We start from the raw sequence: 17,193 nt of genomic DNA, 5'->3' as shown, positions 1-17,193 counted from the left end.
TTGTAGCTGTAAGAAATCCTAACCAGTAGTATCTGTTTCTCCTTGTGTCACAAGTGTAACAAGAAGTGCAATTTATCTTAAGCAAGTATAAACTGAGTCTTGCTTCGGTTTTAAGTAAGTTCATCAAATCCATGAAATTAAACACTGCAAACCTGAGCAGCGATGGTAACTAGATCCACCTTGGAGAACCCTCAGCGACCAGGCTCCAGACCCGCTGGCAGTTTCTCAATGCTGGGTGGTGGTCAGTGAAGACGCGCCATGTGCCAGGGGTTTGACACCTCCATAATACTGTTCAGTGACCTAGCGGCTTATCTACCGACACTCACTGCAGCCACGGCAGTTCAGTATGTGTGAGGAGAGATGTTAAACCTGCTCTAAGCGAGACGCAACAGTAGAACTCCTGCAGGGTGGGAAGTGTGGGTTACGCTGTGAGCTTTGCAGGATTACTCGGCCAGCCTCCATTGGAACATGTAATACCAATCTGAAGCCGCACACATTAGTCACAACTTCACCCAATAACAAAATAACCGGGCAAAGTGAGCAGTTTTGCACTGGCAGTGTGTTGTGTTGTTACACTTAAAATGGACAAAGTTGAGAGGTATTGTCTCTGCCTTTGTTTAAAATATGTTGACAGTAGTGAGCCAGAGAATGGCAAAGAAAAATTATGCATATTTCAGATTATCATTGAAGGACGAGAAACTAGGAGGAACATAAGTTATAAAAGAGAAGGGAAGAGATGGGTTTTCAGTTCCCAATGTCTATATAAAGTCAAAGTGGAAATTATTATAATAGGGCTGATTGTTCCAGGGTAGAGCAGCAAACGGATCAGAAAATCAGAAACAAAAAGTGACACAGGAGAAAAGAATTATTGGGAAGCACAGGGCAGAAAATGAGAAATACACAGAAGGTGGAATATGAAAGAGGCTCAAGACAAAGAATGAAAGATACACAGTAGAGTAAGAGACAGGATTGAGGAAGGTTATTGAAACAGTACCCTAAATTATACATGTAATATAAAAAAATCTAAATGTTACTTTTTACAAAGAATGAAAAAATGCAAGATTGCCAAGGCCACGCCTACTGGCTTTGCCAATACTTGGGACCAGGGCTTCTTGTTTGAGCTTTTTTGATAATTGACTTGTACGTTCTGTTATGTCTGTGTAGGCAAACATTTGTCTTGAGTGTTGTTTGTTTTGAGCCAGGTCCGTTGAAGCTTTGTAATTTGTTGTCTTATCTGTTTTTAGTTCTGCATTCCTTAATAGTTTGTTGTTTTTGGTGGCATTAGGATATATCAAAAGCTTCCTGGAGCCCCTCCTAGAGATTTTTAACTGAATGTATTGTGTCTGGATCTATGTTGTGTATTAGTTGTGTTTCTAGGCACCCACAATTCTGCTTGTTCCAAGGTCAATAAGTATTTGCAGGTAAGGTGGCCTTTAGTATGGTGAGCTGCTATGTCTTGTGTTGGAAAGCTACCAAGTGGTGGTATGACCACGTCTGGAGTAATCCTTTGGAAGGTAATTAGTTCTGGATTTGCAAAAATTATGTCTAGGATGTGTCCAGCGACATCTGTGGACTTGAGGACGATCTGTTTAGGCCAATGATGATAGGTCTTGGCATAGGGCATATTAGATTTGTCAAACCATATGTTTAGGTCAACAAGGATGAATATGTTTGAATAGAGTTTAGGAATGTTAGAAACTGTGTCTAGGAATGCTTTATTGATAGGCGGTGGTATGTAAAGGAGGAGAAAGTCACAAGAGAAAGTTGGTGTAGGGGTGCATCTGAGAATGAGGTCCTCACAACCTTGTATGAAAATCATCCTCAGCTTTGGTGAGATTTTATGTTCCTTAAATATAACAGCTACTCCATCTCTTCATTTGCCTATGTGATTTTGTGTGACAGTTTGATAGCCTAGAGGAACAACTTTGTGCAATACTGGAGCCATGTCAACCCCCAACCATGATTTAGTTAGAAAGTTTGTTAGGTTGTGTGTCTTTGAGTAGGTTGAAGATGTGGTACTTGTTTTTAAAAGGGGTTTAGCATTCATTAGTAGACAGTTAAAAGATTGTGTTTTGGAGGTGGAGTGAATTTGTTTACTGGAAGAGCGAGTAGTGTCCTTTGAACTCGTATTAGGTGCACTGTTGGTGATGGTGTTTACTGTATCAGGACAGCAATAGTGCTGTTTGCCTATATCGTTATCCTCTCCAAACAGGCTTAGAAGGCATTTTGTTGGGTCTGTGTTTGCTGGTGGTGGAGATACTGGTTGAGAGTGAAGTGGATGTTTTTGTAGTGTACTCTTGTTGTGTAATGGAAAAGGAGATACGAAGTTATGAAGAGTGGTGTTTTGTTTATGTCTGGCATACGCTGAGGAAGGAAGGTGTACGGGTTGGGTGTGGTGGTGTTGCAGCGTGGAACATCAAATTCCCCCTTCGACACAGACCAAATACCTCAATAGTAAATTCACTCAAATACATTCATTGGTGGGGCCCATAACACCAACACTCACACTCCGTTGATCTGCTTACCTAGAGGAATAAGCTTCCAAACGCTGACATGAAAGGAATATCCCTACCTAACTCTAAATGCATTGGCTCCAACCCTGAGATATTCCCCTCATAAGGAGATGAATCATTTAGTTGTTTAATATGGTTTTAGTGACTAAATTCATTTATCTAAACTTTACGCACTAATCTAGATTCTCTTCTTTAAATAATCGACACAACACATTTGTCAATTAATCAAATATCATTTATCTAAGAAAATTGCAAATTGTTAGAAATCATCATCAGAACCGCAGAACATTATATTTACCTAATCTGGCTAACAGTCGTCCTCTAAATCAGTCAAGTCGTGGAAAAACCTTTTAATTTCATCAAAGTCAGGCCGCAATTCAGTCTCTCCGTCAGCATAACGTCAGGAAATCGAGTTCGTCAAAGAAGAGCGGATTTTTAGTTCAATTCCCTATCTACTTTTATAATGAAAATAATGTCAAAAAGTATCAAGATTGGGGTTTTAGAAAGTTCTGATTGGTCGTCTTGGGGTCGAACGGTAAAGTTCTCACAAAGTCTGCAAAATGAAGTCATCGCACTTGCTGGTTCCGGTTTTAAGACAGTCCTTTGTATAAATGTTGGGGAAGTTCCCGGAGCAACCTTGACTAGGACTTCAACTCCTAGCGTCAGGACCAGGCCACTGTTGCTGGCGGTGACGCATGCGCACTTCACCCAGAACCTCGTGTTGTCAGGAGCAGTCACATTCAACGTCTCGTTCAGCCATTTTGACTAGGCCGAAATGGGCAACTTAAGCAAAACATACACAAAAACGTAATTAAAACATGGAAATGGCTAATAAAATGTTAATCCCTCGCTAATAACCTTATGTGTAAGTAATTATCTAGCAGAAAGCAACATTCAAAGCGTTTATACTCACTTAATAAAGCACAAGTTACAATCACATCACCAAAGCAACATATATCATGCAATATTCTAATTATCTATTATTAGTATGCGTACATATGTTAGTTTACAATTAGTTTAGCCATGCAAAGTGGAATTCCCACATGTAATTCTTTTGTTAATATAGTTGATAAGTCTTTCACTGCAAACAATTAATAAAATTACTATTAGTTAATTATTCAGATTAATATAAACATGCAGAATGGGGGGGTATACAAAATTTTGTACTACCCGCTCCAGCAGTGGTGAGGCATGTGGATCATGTTATAAAGCTCTAAATTGTACAGTGGATGAAAGGCGGGTGAGTGAGTGTTGTACATTTTTAACAGATTGTGGTTGGCATTTGTATTGATTGAAAATTGTGAAGTAAAGTTGGTTTAAGATGTGTATTATCTGTGTTAACATGAGGGTCAGAGTGGGTGTGTCTTTGAATTTTTTGATAGAGGGGATTTGTGGTAGGATGATATGAAAGAGGGTTGAGTAAAGGGAAGATGGAGCTTGAATGGGCTCTGTTAAGAGCATCTGAAAAGACTACAGAAAACATGTGTTCTGTTTTGTCACAAAACCACCTTCCACTGTCACATGTGAGTAATTTTGTCTGCTTATAATTCATTGTCGCCTCATCAGGGGTGGTAAGTGCTATATAAATACAATTTTCACTTACAATTACAATGTGAGCAGCTGAGATCGGATGCCAAGTGTTGTGGGCCATTGCCAGAGAGCTAATATACCAAAAAATGGTCAAACACCAACCTACAAAATGTTTTTGTGTTTTATGCATCTGTGGTTGGTATAGAATATTTGAATATGATAAGTCATGTAATTATCACGATCAGTATTTTAATATGTAACATTTTTGCAGATTATAACATTATCAAAATAATGTTTTGAGAGAAAATTCACCAATAAAATATTTAAACATTTCTGAAGTAATTTTTGGGCATTCATTTGTTGGTACTTTGGGGTTCTTTTAGTGTGTCTGCATATCAGTACTTCTTGCCAAGTTTGAAGAGAATTTGATTATTTAGACATGAAGATTACTACATTGATACAAATATTGTATTTGTGCTATAATCAAACAAATCTAACCTGCTCCAACGAGAAGCTGTAAAATGCACTTTGGCGTTGTATAATTTCAAAGGACCAATAGTTCAGACCCATATGCTCCAATGTTGTGGAATCTGCAGGTGGCAGAGATGCATACTCTGTGATATCACTGATTCAGTCACATATGATTCTTCGAAGAAACGTTTTCCTTTTTTTAAATCTAACTTTGCACAAATGTTTCTGTCTACAGATTTCCCCACGCTCTGCTCCTTTGGAAGGAGGGACACGCTTGACAATATGTGGCTGGGACTTTGGCTTCATCAGAACTAATATTTTAGATTTAAAGAAAACTGTTGTTGCCATTGGACAAAAGCAATGCAAACTTGATGTGAGATCTAGTAACAGCAATAAGTAAGTAATTGGTGTCCAGCACCTGTCTCAGTATTATTTATTCTTCTGAAATATTAGGAAATTTCACCTAAGCTAACCCATAAAATGAAGTCCTTGCCAAATGGTTGTAGTGGGTCCATGAGAGAAAAAATGGAATGTAACCATTGCTGTTCTGCCAACAGTAATAAGCCTCAAGAACTGAATGGGTTTATCCCCGCTTTACTTAGCAATGTGCAGGTAAGAGCTTTTTATGTGCTCCTTAGGCACATCAGGAACTTCCAAAATGGCTAGATCTTCTCCCTCTGTGGTGCTTTGAATAATCGTCTAACTATATCCTACAGCGAAGTTATCATTTCTTACACTAGATGAACCAGTAGCCTTGGATACCTCTTGTGGTTCTTATTTACAGATTCTCAATTTATTTGTTATTTGTTTGTACTGTTTGTATTTTATTGTGTTATCAATATCTGACAGTTTTTTTAATCTGGTTGGCCCAAATATTTTAATACAGTGATTGAGAGATTATTTCCAAATTGTTTTAGGGATAAGAAACCAGCCACTCCAACAGCGTATAAGATAGTTACAATTATTTAATCACAGCAGACAAAAAATGACACGTTTTGACTCCACGAAGTCTTGATCACAAATATATATATATATATATATATTCAACTTTCTTTCCCTCGGTACAGCCGCCGCTCACCAAACCAACGGGTGCGTCGTCATAAAGGACCACCAAGGCAAGGTCCGTAATAATTTTCTCTCTCTTTCTCTGGTGAACAAGCCTGCTTGGCAGGCGAAACGCGTCCTTCTAAGCTGTTCCAATAAATTTTTGGTCAGAACACAGCGTCGTCAATCTTTGTCGGTTCGAGAAAGAGAGAAAAATATATATATATATATATATATATATATATATATATATATATATATATATATATATATATATATATATATATATATATATATATTACCACCTCCTTTAAAGTGTTGTAAAACATTAATGTTTGGCAACTGGATTTCAGTTACAAAATGGGCTACATTAGAAGCCGATGTGGTATTTGAAAGGGACACCTACAGCAAGCCCCTCTGAATCAGCATGCATTTGGAATTCCGTTTTAGTAGTTGAAAACACTTTTCCAGCACCAAAAAGGGATTATGGGGAGGTGTGGAGGAGTGAGGTGGTCTGGTGTGCCCTCCAGGACAAGCCGATTTACAAGGTGCAGGATGCCCCCAAATCATGATAAAGATATGGAGTGGGTGGCGAACGCATCATAGGTTGAATGTGTGATGATGTTGATGATAATGTATTTACTATGTCTATATCTCTAATGCATATTGATGTATTCCTCTACAATTGAAACTAATAAAATATGGTTACAAAAAAAGAGATTAGTACATTATAAAAAGCATTTTAAGAGCCACAAACGCCGAATTGGAGCAGTTGCGACTGTTAGAAAACTTAGTATATCTAGCCCTATGTTTGAATGTTCTTTCCTAATGCTACACTGATTTTCCGAATTAAATTACTTATTTACTTTTTTTACTGTGAAGTGGGATGTACACTACTCTAGTTCATACGTGCTATTGGGCTTAGCACGTCACCAGTGTTAAGCATGCATAAAGTGGATTTGGACATCCAACGTAGAACATTGATCGAATAAATGAGGTGTGCAACCCATTCCTTCATGATGTTGTCACTACTCTAGGTCACCATCATTTAGAATTAAGCTGTTTTTATATGATTGATAATTTTGAGTGCAAGCCCCAAAACCTTTTTTCCTATGTGTGTACATTTTGAGCACCCACTAATAGATGAAAGAGGTAAAAATTACTCTTGCCAAACTCACAAAGGTAATTAGTGGCAGTGCACCATTACCTGCAAACACACACATAGGTGCCCTTTGTGCAAAGTTTGTATTTCCACAGGAAGAGGCCAGATTTTAAGAGAAGTGAGCAAATCTGTGAAGGTATCCTTAATCGATCTAAATAAATGTGCTTCCAAATGTTCACATCAAAGCCAACGCCCATTGACACAGTCTGTTCAAGTGCACTCATGTACAGTGGAATGTGCAAGGCAAATAGATGACCCATTAAAACCGACTTCATTGCCAAGCCTCATCTGGCTCTGTTCATGCACCACAAGAGCTTAGTCATACATCTTGTGTGTTTGAGCTGCCCATATCTTAAATCTGCGGTATCCAGCCACCTGTGCACATTTTATTTGGAATATAATCACACCAAAGACAAACGTTCTCATTAACAGTAATCTTGTGGAGATTTTTTTAGAATAACCGGGCAGTTTGTGAAACTCACTTTTGCAAATCTATTGGTAAAATAATTTTGATGCCCCCAATCATAGAGCCAAAGCAAATTATATTTTTGATCAATGTCCATTTCTGGCAATACCTGAAAAGAAGTTTCTGAAGCAACATTAAATCTGCCAATGGAGAGAGACATCAACTGTTTTGTTTATTACAGAGGCTCAGATGAATGCAATATTGCACGACCCAGTTTTCCTAGTCAGGGCTATGGTCCCCTATTAAAGCAAGTGTCCACATGTAAATGGCCATGTTACAATGGAGAAAACTGATTGGCAGCGAATGGCATGATCTGTATGTATCAGGTCAGAATAATTCTAGCTAGTTTTGTTAGCTTTCTCTGAAGACCCAGGCAATAAACCAAAGGATGCCTCAAGTGTGTTGAAACAGGATCAGATCAAAATATTGCACATATCATGTTTGTTCCCCCTTTTAATTACCTACACTTAAAGATGAATGAGGTTAAAGACCTATATGTCTGCTGCCAAACCAAAAGAGCTGGAAACATTAGTCGTACAGGCGCTACTTGACACACTGGTCCCTGTAGCTGATTCTCAAATAAATGACTTAAGGTAGTTGCTAGAGAACTCCTAATGAACTCCATCTGTGCCCTCTTTCCCTCTTGCAGAGTAAAAGTATCTCATATCTCTTTTTAGAAATTGTAATATCACATTGAACATGGTGATGGTCTAACAAGCAGCAGGATTTTCATAATTCCATAACTCAGTCAATCAGAAGGTAAATCACCCACACACCCTAAGTCACTAACATACTAATCAGTGCAAACATCCAAGTCTGGTTTACAGAATAATGCACTAACTTATACAGCCTATAAATTACTCATACACAAGCTAAACCATATAGTAACCCATTTCCATTCTAACGCACTTGCAGGCAAATGGCTCCATCATAATCTGTTGGCACTCTAGTAAATTCAGTCATATACAAGCGCCCCTCCTCTCACAAACGAATGTCCCACTAATAGAGTCACTATCTACGAACTGATTAAAATCCTATCACTTAAGCATTCGGGACAAGGCTCTTCATAATTTCATTGAAGCCTTACTGGCCCAATCGTAATTATGAGATCCACTTAAACCCTGCACAACTGTTTTCTGTCACCTGCTTGAAAGTTGGGGCAAAATTAGGACGTACAGGGGCAATCTGGCCTGGATTTAGGATTTACTTAGTAGGTCCTCATTTCTTAGTGGACCCTCAAAGTAAAGAGTGGGCGAATGTGTGGATAGGTGAATTGTCAGCCTCCGCTAGCGTCTGCAAAACATACTCATATTCTGGAGTGTGAGCAAGTATGTGCAGTGCTAAATTGGGCTGGCAAATTTTGCATGTCTCTTACTGAAGGGGATCGATTTTATTTGTAATGATGGAAGGAAGACTTCTCGTTACAACTTCTAACTGGGCTCCTCAGTGGAAATTTGATCTATCTCCTTCCCTTCTAACAATTCTGATTGGCACTGCCCGCACTTGAAGAGAACCTTTTATTTCATTTAACAGCTACACAACCAGGAAGCTTTAAAACCATAAAAATAATTTTTTATCTTGCAAATGAGGGCAAATGCTTTTATGAAAAGTTCATTTTGTTGATGTGCACTGAACATCAAAACAAATTAATGTGGGTGAACAGATATGTTCAAAAAGTAATGAGATTTTGGAAAATACCACAATTCCATTTGACCTGAATACAAGATGGAGAGGGATTTATTTTATTTATTTATTTATAAAGTTTTATATAGCGCGAACTTGACCCAAGAGGGTATCAGAGCGCTTTTCATTTAGGACCTTTGCGTTAAAAGTTGCATCAGTTACAAGAGCATAGTAACGTACAGTACACAAAAAAATGGTGTGAGAATTCGTAGGAGGGAGGGGAGGAAGGAGTTATAGCAGGGAAGCGAGGAGGAACTGTGCCCAATGTCCGGCTGGGTAGGTGAAGGTCGAGGGGGAAACCAGGGCAAATCTCCTCAATAGCTGTCTAGCAGCACCACCGGGCATCAGCCATGTTGCTCAGGTCTCACCATTCAGGAAAACCAGTTTTGAGTTGATTTGATTTGAGGAGTTTAGATAGCGCTGGCTAGACCCGTAGGTATCAGAGCACTATACCAGAGGATCATTGCGTTACAAGGTATATCTAAAATGTTTTATATAGCGCTGGCTAGACCCGGAGGTATCAGAGCGCTTTACCAGAGGATCATTGCTTTACATGTTACATCAGTTACAATAGCGTAGAAAGGTACAGTAAATAAAAACAAGGTTGAGAGAATTCGTAGGAAAGGAGGGAAGGAAAGAGCCATAGCAGTGAGACAAGGAAGAACTGTGTCCAATGTCCAGCTGGGTAGGTGACGGTCGAGGGGGAAACCAGGGCCAATCTCCTCAATAGCTGTTATCAGCTCCACCGGGCATCAGCCATGTTGCTCAGGTCTCAGCTCAGCTCCAGGGGGAATAAAGCCTAAATGTCAGTCCCTGGCAGAGGGACTCCTGGCCGGAACTCATCATCTGTCGACCATCAGAAAGAAAACCTTAATGAGATACATTGCGGGATAGACTGGTTACCAGTTGTAGGAAGGGATTGAAATGAGCTCAGCATCCGCCCACTGTCCCCCCCCCCACCCACCCATGTTGTCTTCCTTGTGACTATGTTTTCTGGACTACAAGACCATACTGGCCCTTATGGTTGCGTACAAGCTCTACCCCACAAAAGCCGAAGTGTGTCTTTGGGCGTGGCTGCTTGGTCCATACGGGGCTCGCTCCTAAAAAAAATAAAAAACATAAAGGGATGCCTTATTTTAGCAGATACACAAACTTTCTCGTCATGATCGGAGACCATTTGAATCACAGAGGAATTATCAAATTGTGCAGGGTCCTTTTCAGCACTTTTTACCAGCGTTTATTCTAGATTTGTAATCAAAGTTGTGATTCTCTAATCTTTGTGAAATGAAAATAGCTGTTATTTACTACCATGTATTGAAGAGAATTATTTAACGTATATTTGGCTTCCCCTTAAACACTTTGGACCTCATTTACAACAAAGTGCTGAAGCGCGGCACCTCAAGACTTTTGGCTGCGCCAAGCTGCGGCACTTTCAAAGCACAGGGATGTGATATATTTACAATACTATGTTGCATCCCTGTGCTTTCCCTTGCGCTGCCGCACAATTGGCTGCCATGCACCCACGTAGGCACTCTTGCACCATGGTGCAAGGATGCCTGCGTCACGGGGAAGATTGTTTATGTGCAGCAAGGGTTCCCTTCCTGAACATAAACAATCACCAGAGGTGATTTCCTTGTTTTTTGGAAAGAGGAAAAAAACTAGGAGAAATTAATACATTGCTCCTCATTGCACCTCCCCTGGGGAGGCTTAGCATTCAGACGCATTTTCAAGTTTACGATTTTTCATAAACCTGGAAATGTGTCAGGTTCCATGTGTCTTGCGTGGGAACACCCACAGCGACACTCCTTTCACGCAAAATGCCGCGTGTAAAGGGGCTGCATTTACAAGGAGAGGAAAAGCCACGCAGGGTGGGTTTTCCTGTCCTTGTAAATATGGGGCAGGAAAATGTGCGGCCCGTGCATCCCAAAATTGACGTTTCAGCCGTGCCACACCTGCTTACTTAACTTCGAAATAATAAAGTTGTCATTCTTATTTAAGATCATCGGCATAGGGAGTAGCACAAGTGAACACAAATGTGCATATAGGAATGATAATTATTTGCTTTTAAATCTTAGACTACAGGTTGCTCTTTCCATTTTCAGGTTAACTGAAAATCTAAACTGTAACTAATGGCATTCGCCATGAATATAGACATTTATTTTCAAGAAAATTCTTCTCTTAGTGCTATTTAATGTAACTACAAACAGCAAAGAGCTTTTGCATGTCAATGCCTTTGTTGTCTCGCGAGATTGAAAGGCATTGATGCTGGCGCTTCGATGCACCGCGTCCCAGAGGAGCGCGGCGCCAGTTGTTCAGGCGCTGCGCACTCCCTTTTACAGAAGCGCAGCATGGCGCAGGACTGTGCACAGCAGATTAAGAGGACGCAGCAGTAGGCTAGGCTTGCACTTACGTGACGCACTGCTTCACACTGGCTTCAGCTGGGGGTGTGGGCAGGTTTTGTGCTTTGAAAAAAAAGTGATCGTGACTTATCAGTCTAAATAGTCATTGCTTATAATTGGACCCTTGTTTTCCAAAGGTTACTGTGCACTGTGGGCCCTGCACCCCGGACACACTTCAATGTCACAAGCAGCGTTTCTAATGGGAAAGGATCGACACAGTTCAACACTTTCTCCTATGTGGTGAGATCTTCTTTATAGAATGAGAGGTGTGCATGCTTGGCTTCACACTGGTTGTGAGACACTGGATTGTTCAAAACCTGTGAATCACAATCTTACCGAGGCTAATTGTCCCTTTTCTCTCAGAATCCTGTGATAACCAGCGTCACCCCAAGATTTGGTCCGAAGTCGGGGGGTACCCTGCTGACTTTAATTGGAAATTACCTTGATAGCGGGCTATCGAGAGAGGTTTCTATTGGCACAAATGTGTGTGCCATAAAAAGGTAATACATCACTCAAGATGTTGTGTTATGCTATGTTATAGTATGTTATTTTATGTGTTGCTGTGTTATGTTATGTTGTGTTATGATATGATATACGTTTGTATATGTTGTACATTCTGCTGTTGGTACAGCCTTACAAACTCAAATGGGTTTAACTGGTACCTTCCCGTCCTAGTTTCAAGGATTGCGTTACCGACTGGTAACTTGTGTTCTTTGTGAGTTGTGGTAAGTAGTAGAAGTAATGAGGATAATTGATGCTTACTTGCTGATACTTAAATGTGTTACAAGTTTGTTGAGTGTGGTCTATCGAAGGTGATGCTTGCTAAATCGGTTACTTAACTTGTGCATTGGCCAGCAGGTCGTGTGTGTGTGTATTAACCAGAAGTATTCTCCAGTTAATTGTCTGTGAAATCTAGCTGCTGTCTTGGCTGGACTCTGCTGGTTGACTGTTTTGAGTTCTGTTTTGTCCTGTATTGTTGTACGATGGTATTTTCATGTAAAGGTTACAAAAATTTAATCCAACAGAAAAGAGTATGGCTGCCATATGTTTTGTGTCTACATTAGTAGCAAAGTCATCCGATTTGCAACTCTGTAGGTTTTTTTTAAATTTCGCAACCTTTGCAAAGTTTACAGTTTAAAAAAAACAGAGGTAGCTTAAGAACTCTCTACTCAGAGTAAAATGTTTCTGCTGTGCCGCTCTCCCGCACCTCCGTACAGGATGTAAGGTCCCAAGCTACTGACTCACTCCCCTGAGGTTGGTTGGCTTCCCCACAGGCCCACCCCTGACTTGCGCCTCATAACCGCCACTGTACTCTTGCAGGCACTTTCCAGACCTGGTCTGCACCTTAGCATTCCCCACTTTACCTTGCAGCAACCACAGGCTCCTGCTATCAGGTGAGTTTGGGAGGATAGCAGGCAGCCAGGATTGCCTGTTCCATGATGCTCCATCCACGGGACATCATGGTGCAAGAAATCTTCAACAAAGGCAGTCTGGGTCTTTAAGCTTCCCCTCTGCAAACCAGGCAAGTTTGTCAAAGGTTGCCTTCACCAAGTGCAAAGATTCCAATCTTTGCCTAACTACCTGAACAAGGTAAACACTCAATCCAGCTGTCATCCAGAGTAAACACTTCACCTGCCGCTATTCTATCAGAGTTTAGTCAACACCACAGCAGTCAAGGAAAGACCAACTTCAATTGCAGAAACCCGCAATTAATACCTACAAACTAGTCATTAAGAATTGCAAAAAAAATACAGATGAAATATTTAATTCTGCTGTTTCCAACCAGGGGTGAGTCACTATTTTCGGCGAACACCAGACTATCCAATCCTCGATTAGCATACCTCATTCTGGATGAATGATTACTGGCTGTCAAAAACTTCTTCATGGCGACAATAAAGCCATACTGTCACCACATCTCTTGTATTGCAGTCTCATCACCCCCAGTGGCGTAACGAAATTTGAGGGGGGCCCCCTGCCACGTACACCGAGGGGCCCCCACTCCGGATTTAAACCAGAGCTCTTGGGCCTGAGTATTTTGGTGAGGGGCCCCCTGCAGCTCAGGCCCCCCTGCACCGCGGGGGCTGTGGGGGCCTGTGTTACACCCCTGATCACCCCCCAGCGGGCTCTCCAGTACTAATACTGCATATACTAAGCAATATGCATAGACCTAATTCACCACAGTCCATTTGCAAATGTAATCTTGAGAAAAGTCGAAAATATAAAGGACTTGAAAAAATCCTGGACAAATTAGCATATCACAACATTGGTCATGTCAACAGTGTCATAAACTTTGTAGGGACTCTCAGTTCCATTTGTAACCTAACAGTTGAATCAAAAATGTTTTCTTGACATCAGAGAAGAATTGTTCATAGGATCAAACAACTGAGACATCATCATGCTTGACCGAATGGTTTACCTGTGCCATGTTTCTAAAGTTCCGACAAGCTGCAAGAGCATCATATACAACAGTGCATTGCATATAGGCATTTTCGTACAACTCATATGTTTAATCAATTGAGTGCCCTCTAAAAATCATCCCACACTAGCAGCATACCACAAGGCTCGCTTTCACTCCTTCTCTTTTACATCTACCTCAAAGCTATGAAGAAAGTTCTCCAAACTACGCATAAACTTTCATATTTATGAAGAAGTCAACCAACTATTCATGAAGCTTTGGGCCTCCTTAGTTCCCAAAGCAAAGTCACATATGTTAAAAGAATATTCAAATGCAACACATGCAGTCCTCATTACACTGATGACACTATCATCTACGTTTGCCTATGTTCTTCTTTGTCAATTGTGTATGCCTTTCTAAGGACTCTCTACCCCTGGAGGAGAATTGGCTGAAGCTGAATCTTGGCAAGATAAATCCTAATTGTTAGTTGCAAAAGACAATTTTAGGATGAGACGGTTATAGTCAACAACACACAGCTTCCTATCCTGACTCAAGCCACCCATTCCACTAACTGATGGGTCGCAGCCTCATTCATTTCTACATTGTGCTAAAGAGAGCTAGCTACAGATCTCAACTGCAGCCAGATCTCTGTATGGTCTGTGGGCTGCCCTAGCTTTGTTCAGCTAACGCCTTAAGAGTCATAGTTTGATGGCTTCCTACCAGTGCATCTAATTTATGCAAATAACCCTAAGGGATCCTATTTCTTCAGGCCCAAGATGAGATGTGCTGCGATGTGTAGGGTGCCCTTGATGGGGACCAGTTTGGAGTTTGGGTGAAAATGGAGCAGGGCACTTCAAACATCCATATGTGAGAGTATGCAGGCTTGAACAGGAGTTCTGATGTGGCTTCCTGGGAGGAATTGTTTTACATTCCTCAGTGTAGAGAGCTGTTACCAGGCCGTCTGTGTTTTCTTGGCGATGTATTCCTTAAGGGTAAGTTTGGAGCAGTTCTTATTCCAGGTCACATACACTCTCTTATGACTAGGGTGGATAGATACCTCAACAGATGTTTTCATTGGGTGAAACATGCCACAACAAACCTCTTTCCAGATTTTGATTGAATGGGACCAAACTGCACACTGTATGTTGCCTTGTAGTTCAACGGGCGTGCTCTCCTTTGCGTGGACGTGGATCACTGTGCAGTTCAGGGGCTGCTGGATCTGTTTGAGAGAAAGTTTAGAGGAGCCCAGGGTTTGTGCGCCTTTATAGGCTTCAAACATAAGACTTATAGAATGGAATTTGATTATCTGTTATATTAAATCTATTAGATACTCTGGCAGCTATATTTTTGATTCTCTACGACTTTAACATAAATGTTCTGAGTGCCCCTGAATAAACACAATGATTTAAGCAGCAAGCACCAGGTCCCCTGTGATTTCGAACTGATAGTTGAGCTGGAAGAGTATAGGAACTCTCCTGAGCAGCATTACATGACAATGGATGCCCTCTACTACGATGATGATTGGTGGAGCAAGGGAGACAAGCGATGATGATTGGTGGAGCAAGGGAGACAAGCGAGGGTTCTTAGCTTTGAGTTTTCTTGAACTGTAAAGTTTGACATCACTGCCATTTAATTATTTTAAAAAAATGTTTGTTGTGTTGAAGGCTGCTGTTACTTCCAACGTTACATGTCATTGTTTTGTACCTAGACAGCACCTGCATAGTCCTGAGTGGCAAAGCACTCTGGAAAACTCCTAAATAAATAAAGTAATACATTAATAAGTAAATTAATAAAAGGCTTTACGGTGTATATGGCCAGCCAAAGGAATTTCTGGCTCTGGCTCTTAAAGAGATGATCTTCAGTTTGGAGTGGTTCAAGCAGAGGTAAAGGTATTTCCACCAGAACCAGACATAGTTCAGACAGTCAATGGCAGTTAGCCAATTTGAAACAGATTTTGATACATGAGAAATGATTTTATATGGATAAAAACAGCGAGATTAAAGAATAGTGCTAATTGCAATTTATTGAATTGTTGCCGAATGAGATCCTTTTTATTAGGAACACTCTCTTCTCTTAGGCAAACGTGGCTTGCATGAAATGTTTGCAAGCCCTTAATCTGGCATAGTCCGAAAGTTTACCTGAAAGGACAGCAGCTGAAATATGACTCTGTAGCTTTAATGTAATGTGTGCTTAAGCATCATAAAGCAATTAGTTCAAACACATTTGCTCTGCCTTTCCTTTCAGGTTTTCTGAAAGCGCCTTGGAGTGTTCTACCCCTTCGCAGACAGTGCTCTCTGACTATCCCATTAAAATGAAAATTGACTCGTCCGTTCGGGATGCTGGTGTTTATTTTACATACAAAGTAGACCCCAATGTTGTTGAAATCCAACCAGCCAAATCCTTTCTTAGGTGAGTAAAACATGTTCGTACAACACGGTCACATTTCAATCCAGAGAAAATGAACGTGTCATGTTTCCTATATCTGATTTCCAACCCTGTTACCATTCAATAGCCCTAAAGGTACATTAGCGACTTTATTGCTCTTTTAATAATCACAAAATAAAAACAAATCAGCAAAATGCTGTTGGTTTCAATAGTGCATTTTGTGTGATTCGCTCAATGTGAAGCCCTACAAATGTTATAGTTTTTATAGTGTTATAAAGGCTACTTCATGTCAGGGTATGTCATTTTATGTTATGTTTAATTGTTTTATGTCATCCCATGTCATCATGTTTTGTCTCAAATTCTTATTCGAAATGTATGTCATCCCATGTCATCATATTTTGTCTCAAATTCTTATTCGAAATGTGAAACAAGTCCCGAGGTTAATAAAAAAAAAGAAACATTGTTTTTCACTTGGGAAATCGATGCTCCATATCTGATAGTTTTCTCATCTGTGCTAAGTTAGTGTGCAATGAAAACATATGGTGGCTTCAGCAGATGTGCAATATTTTGACATAAAAGTGATTACACTAAAATGTATGTTTTTAATTATGGAATGTTGACCCACTTGAGAAAGCTGCTGTTTCAATGTATGGTCGTGCTGCGGGTGAGGGCAGCATAAGTCTTCAGCGGGTGAGGGCAAGGCAAAGAGGGGGGTGGTTCAAAAGGTGGTGCCTTTGCAACATGCTGATGCTGCATATGTAATATGTGGTTGCCATGTATTAACACTGCTGTTTCCCACCAGCGGAGGAAGCTCAATCACAGCCAATGGGAAACACCTGACGTCTGTCTCCACGCCCCGCATGATAATAATCGTCCCCCAAATAAAACGGAACTACAGCATGGTGAGTAGCCTGAGAGCTGAAGTCATTCTTAGTATTTCTTTTATTTCTTATTAAATTTAAATGAGTCCATCTAGCGCCTCAGTGCGCATCTAGGCGGAATGAAAGCAGCCATTCTATCTTCATGCGCAAAGAGCATGGTCACTCAACCTGTTTGTTTTCAGTTTGAGGTCTTTGCACTCAAAGTGCAGGTGATTTGCTGAACCGAAACAATACTAGAGTTCCACAACATTTTGGAAAAGCGAC

At 40.5% G+C, this 17,193-nt stretch overlaps 1 protein-coding gene across 1 annotated transcript in view; it reads left to right on the top strand.

Annotated features, from left to right (window-relative positions):
- The window catches only part of MET (MET proto-oncogene, receptor tyrosine kinase), a 347,052-nt gene that overhangs the window by 238,571 nt on the left and 91,288 nt on the right, over positions 1 to 17,193 (top strand). The window contains exons 6-10 of the mRNA XM_085653147.1: positions 4,750 to 4,910; positions 11,406 to 11,508; positions 11,632 to 11,768; positions 15,908 to 16,072; positions 16,851 to 16,950. Coding sequence (XP_085509273.1) covers positions 4,750 to 4,910; positions 11,406 to 11,508; positions 11,632 to 11,768; positions 15,908 to 16,072; positions 16,851 to 16,950 — 666 coding nt within the window. The remainder of the gene's footprint in view (positions 1 to 4,749; positions 4,911 to 11,405; positions 11,509 to 11,631; positions 11,769 to 15,907; positions 16,073 to 16,850; positions 16,951 to 17,193) is intronic.

This window comes from Triturus cristatus, chromosome 4_1 (assembly GCF_964204655.1).
Source record: "Triturus cristatus chromosome 4_1, aTriCri1.1, whole genome shotgun sequence".
Lineage (NCBI taxonomy): Eukaryota > Metazoa > Chordata > Amphibia > Caudata > Salamandridae > Triturus > Triturus cristatus.
This window is presented reverse-complemented; position numbering and strand designations above follow the sequence as displayed.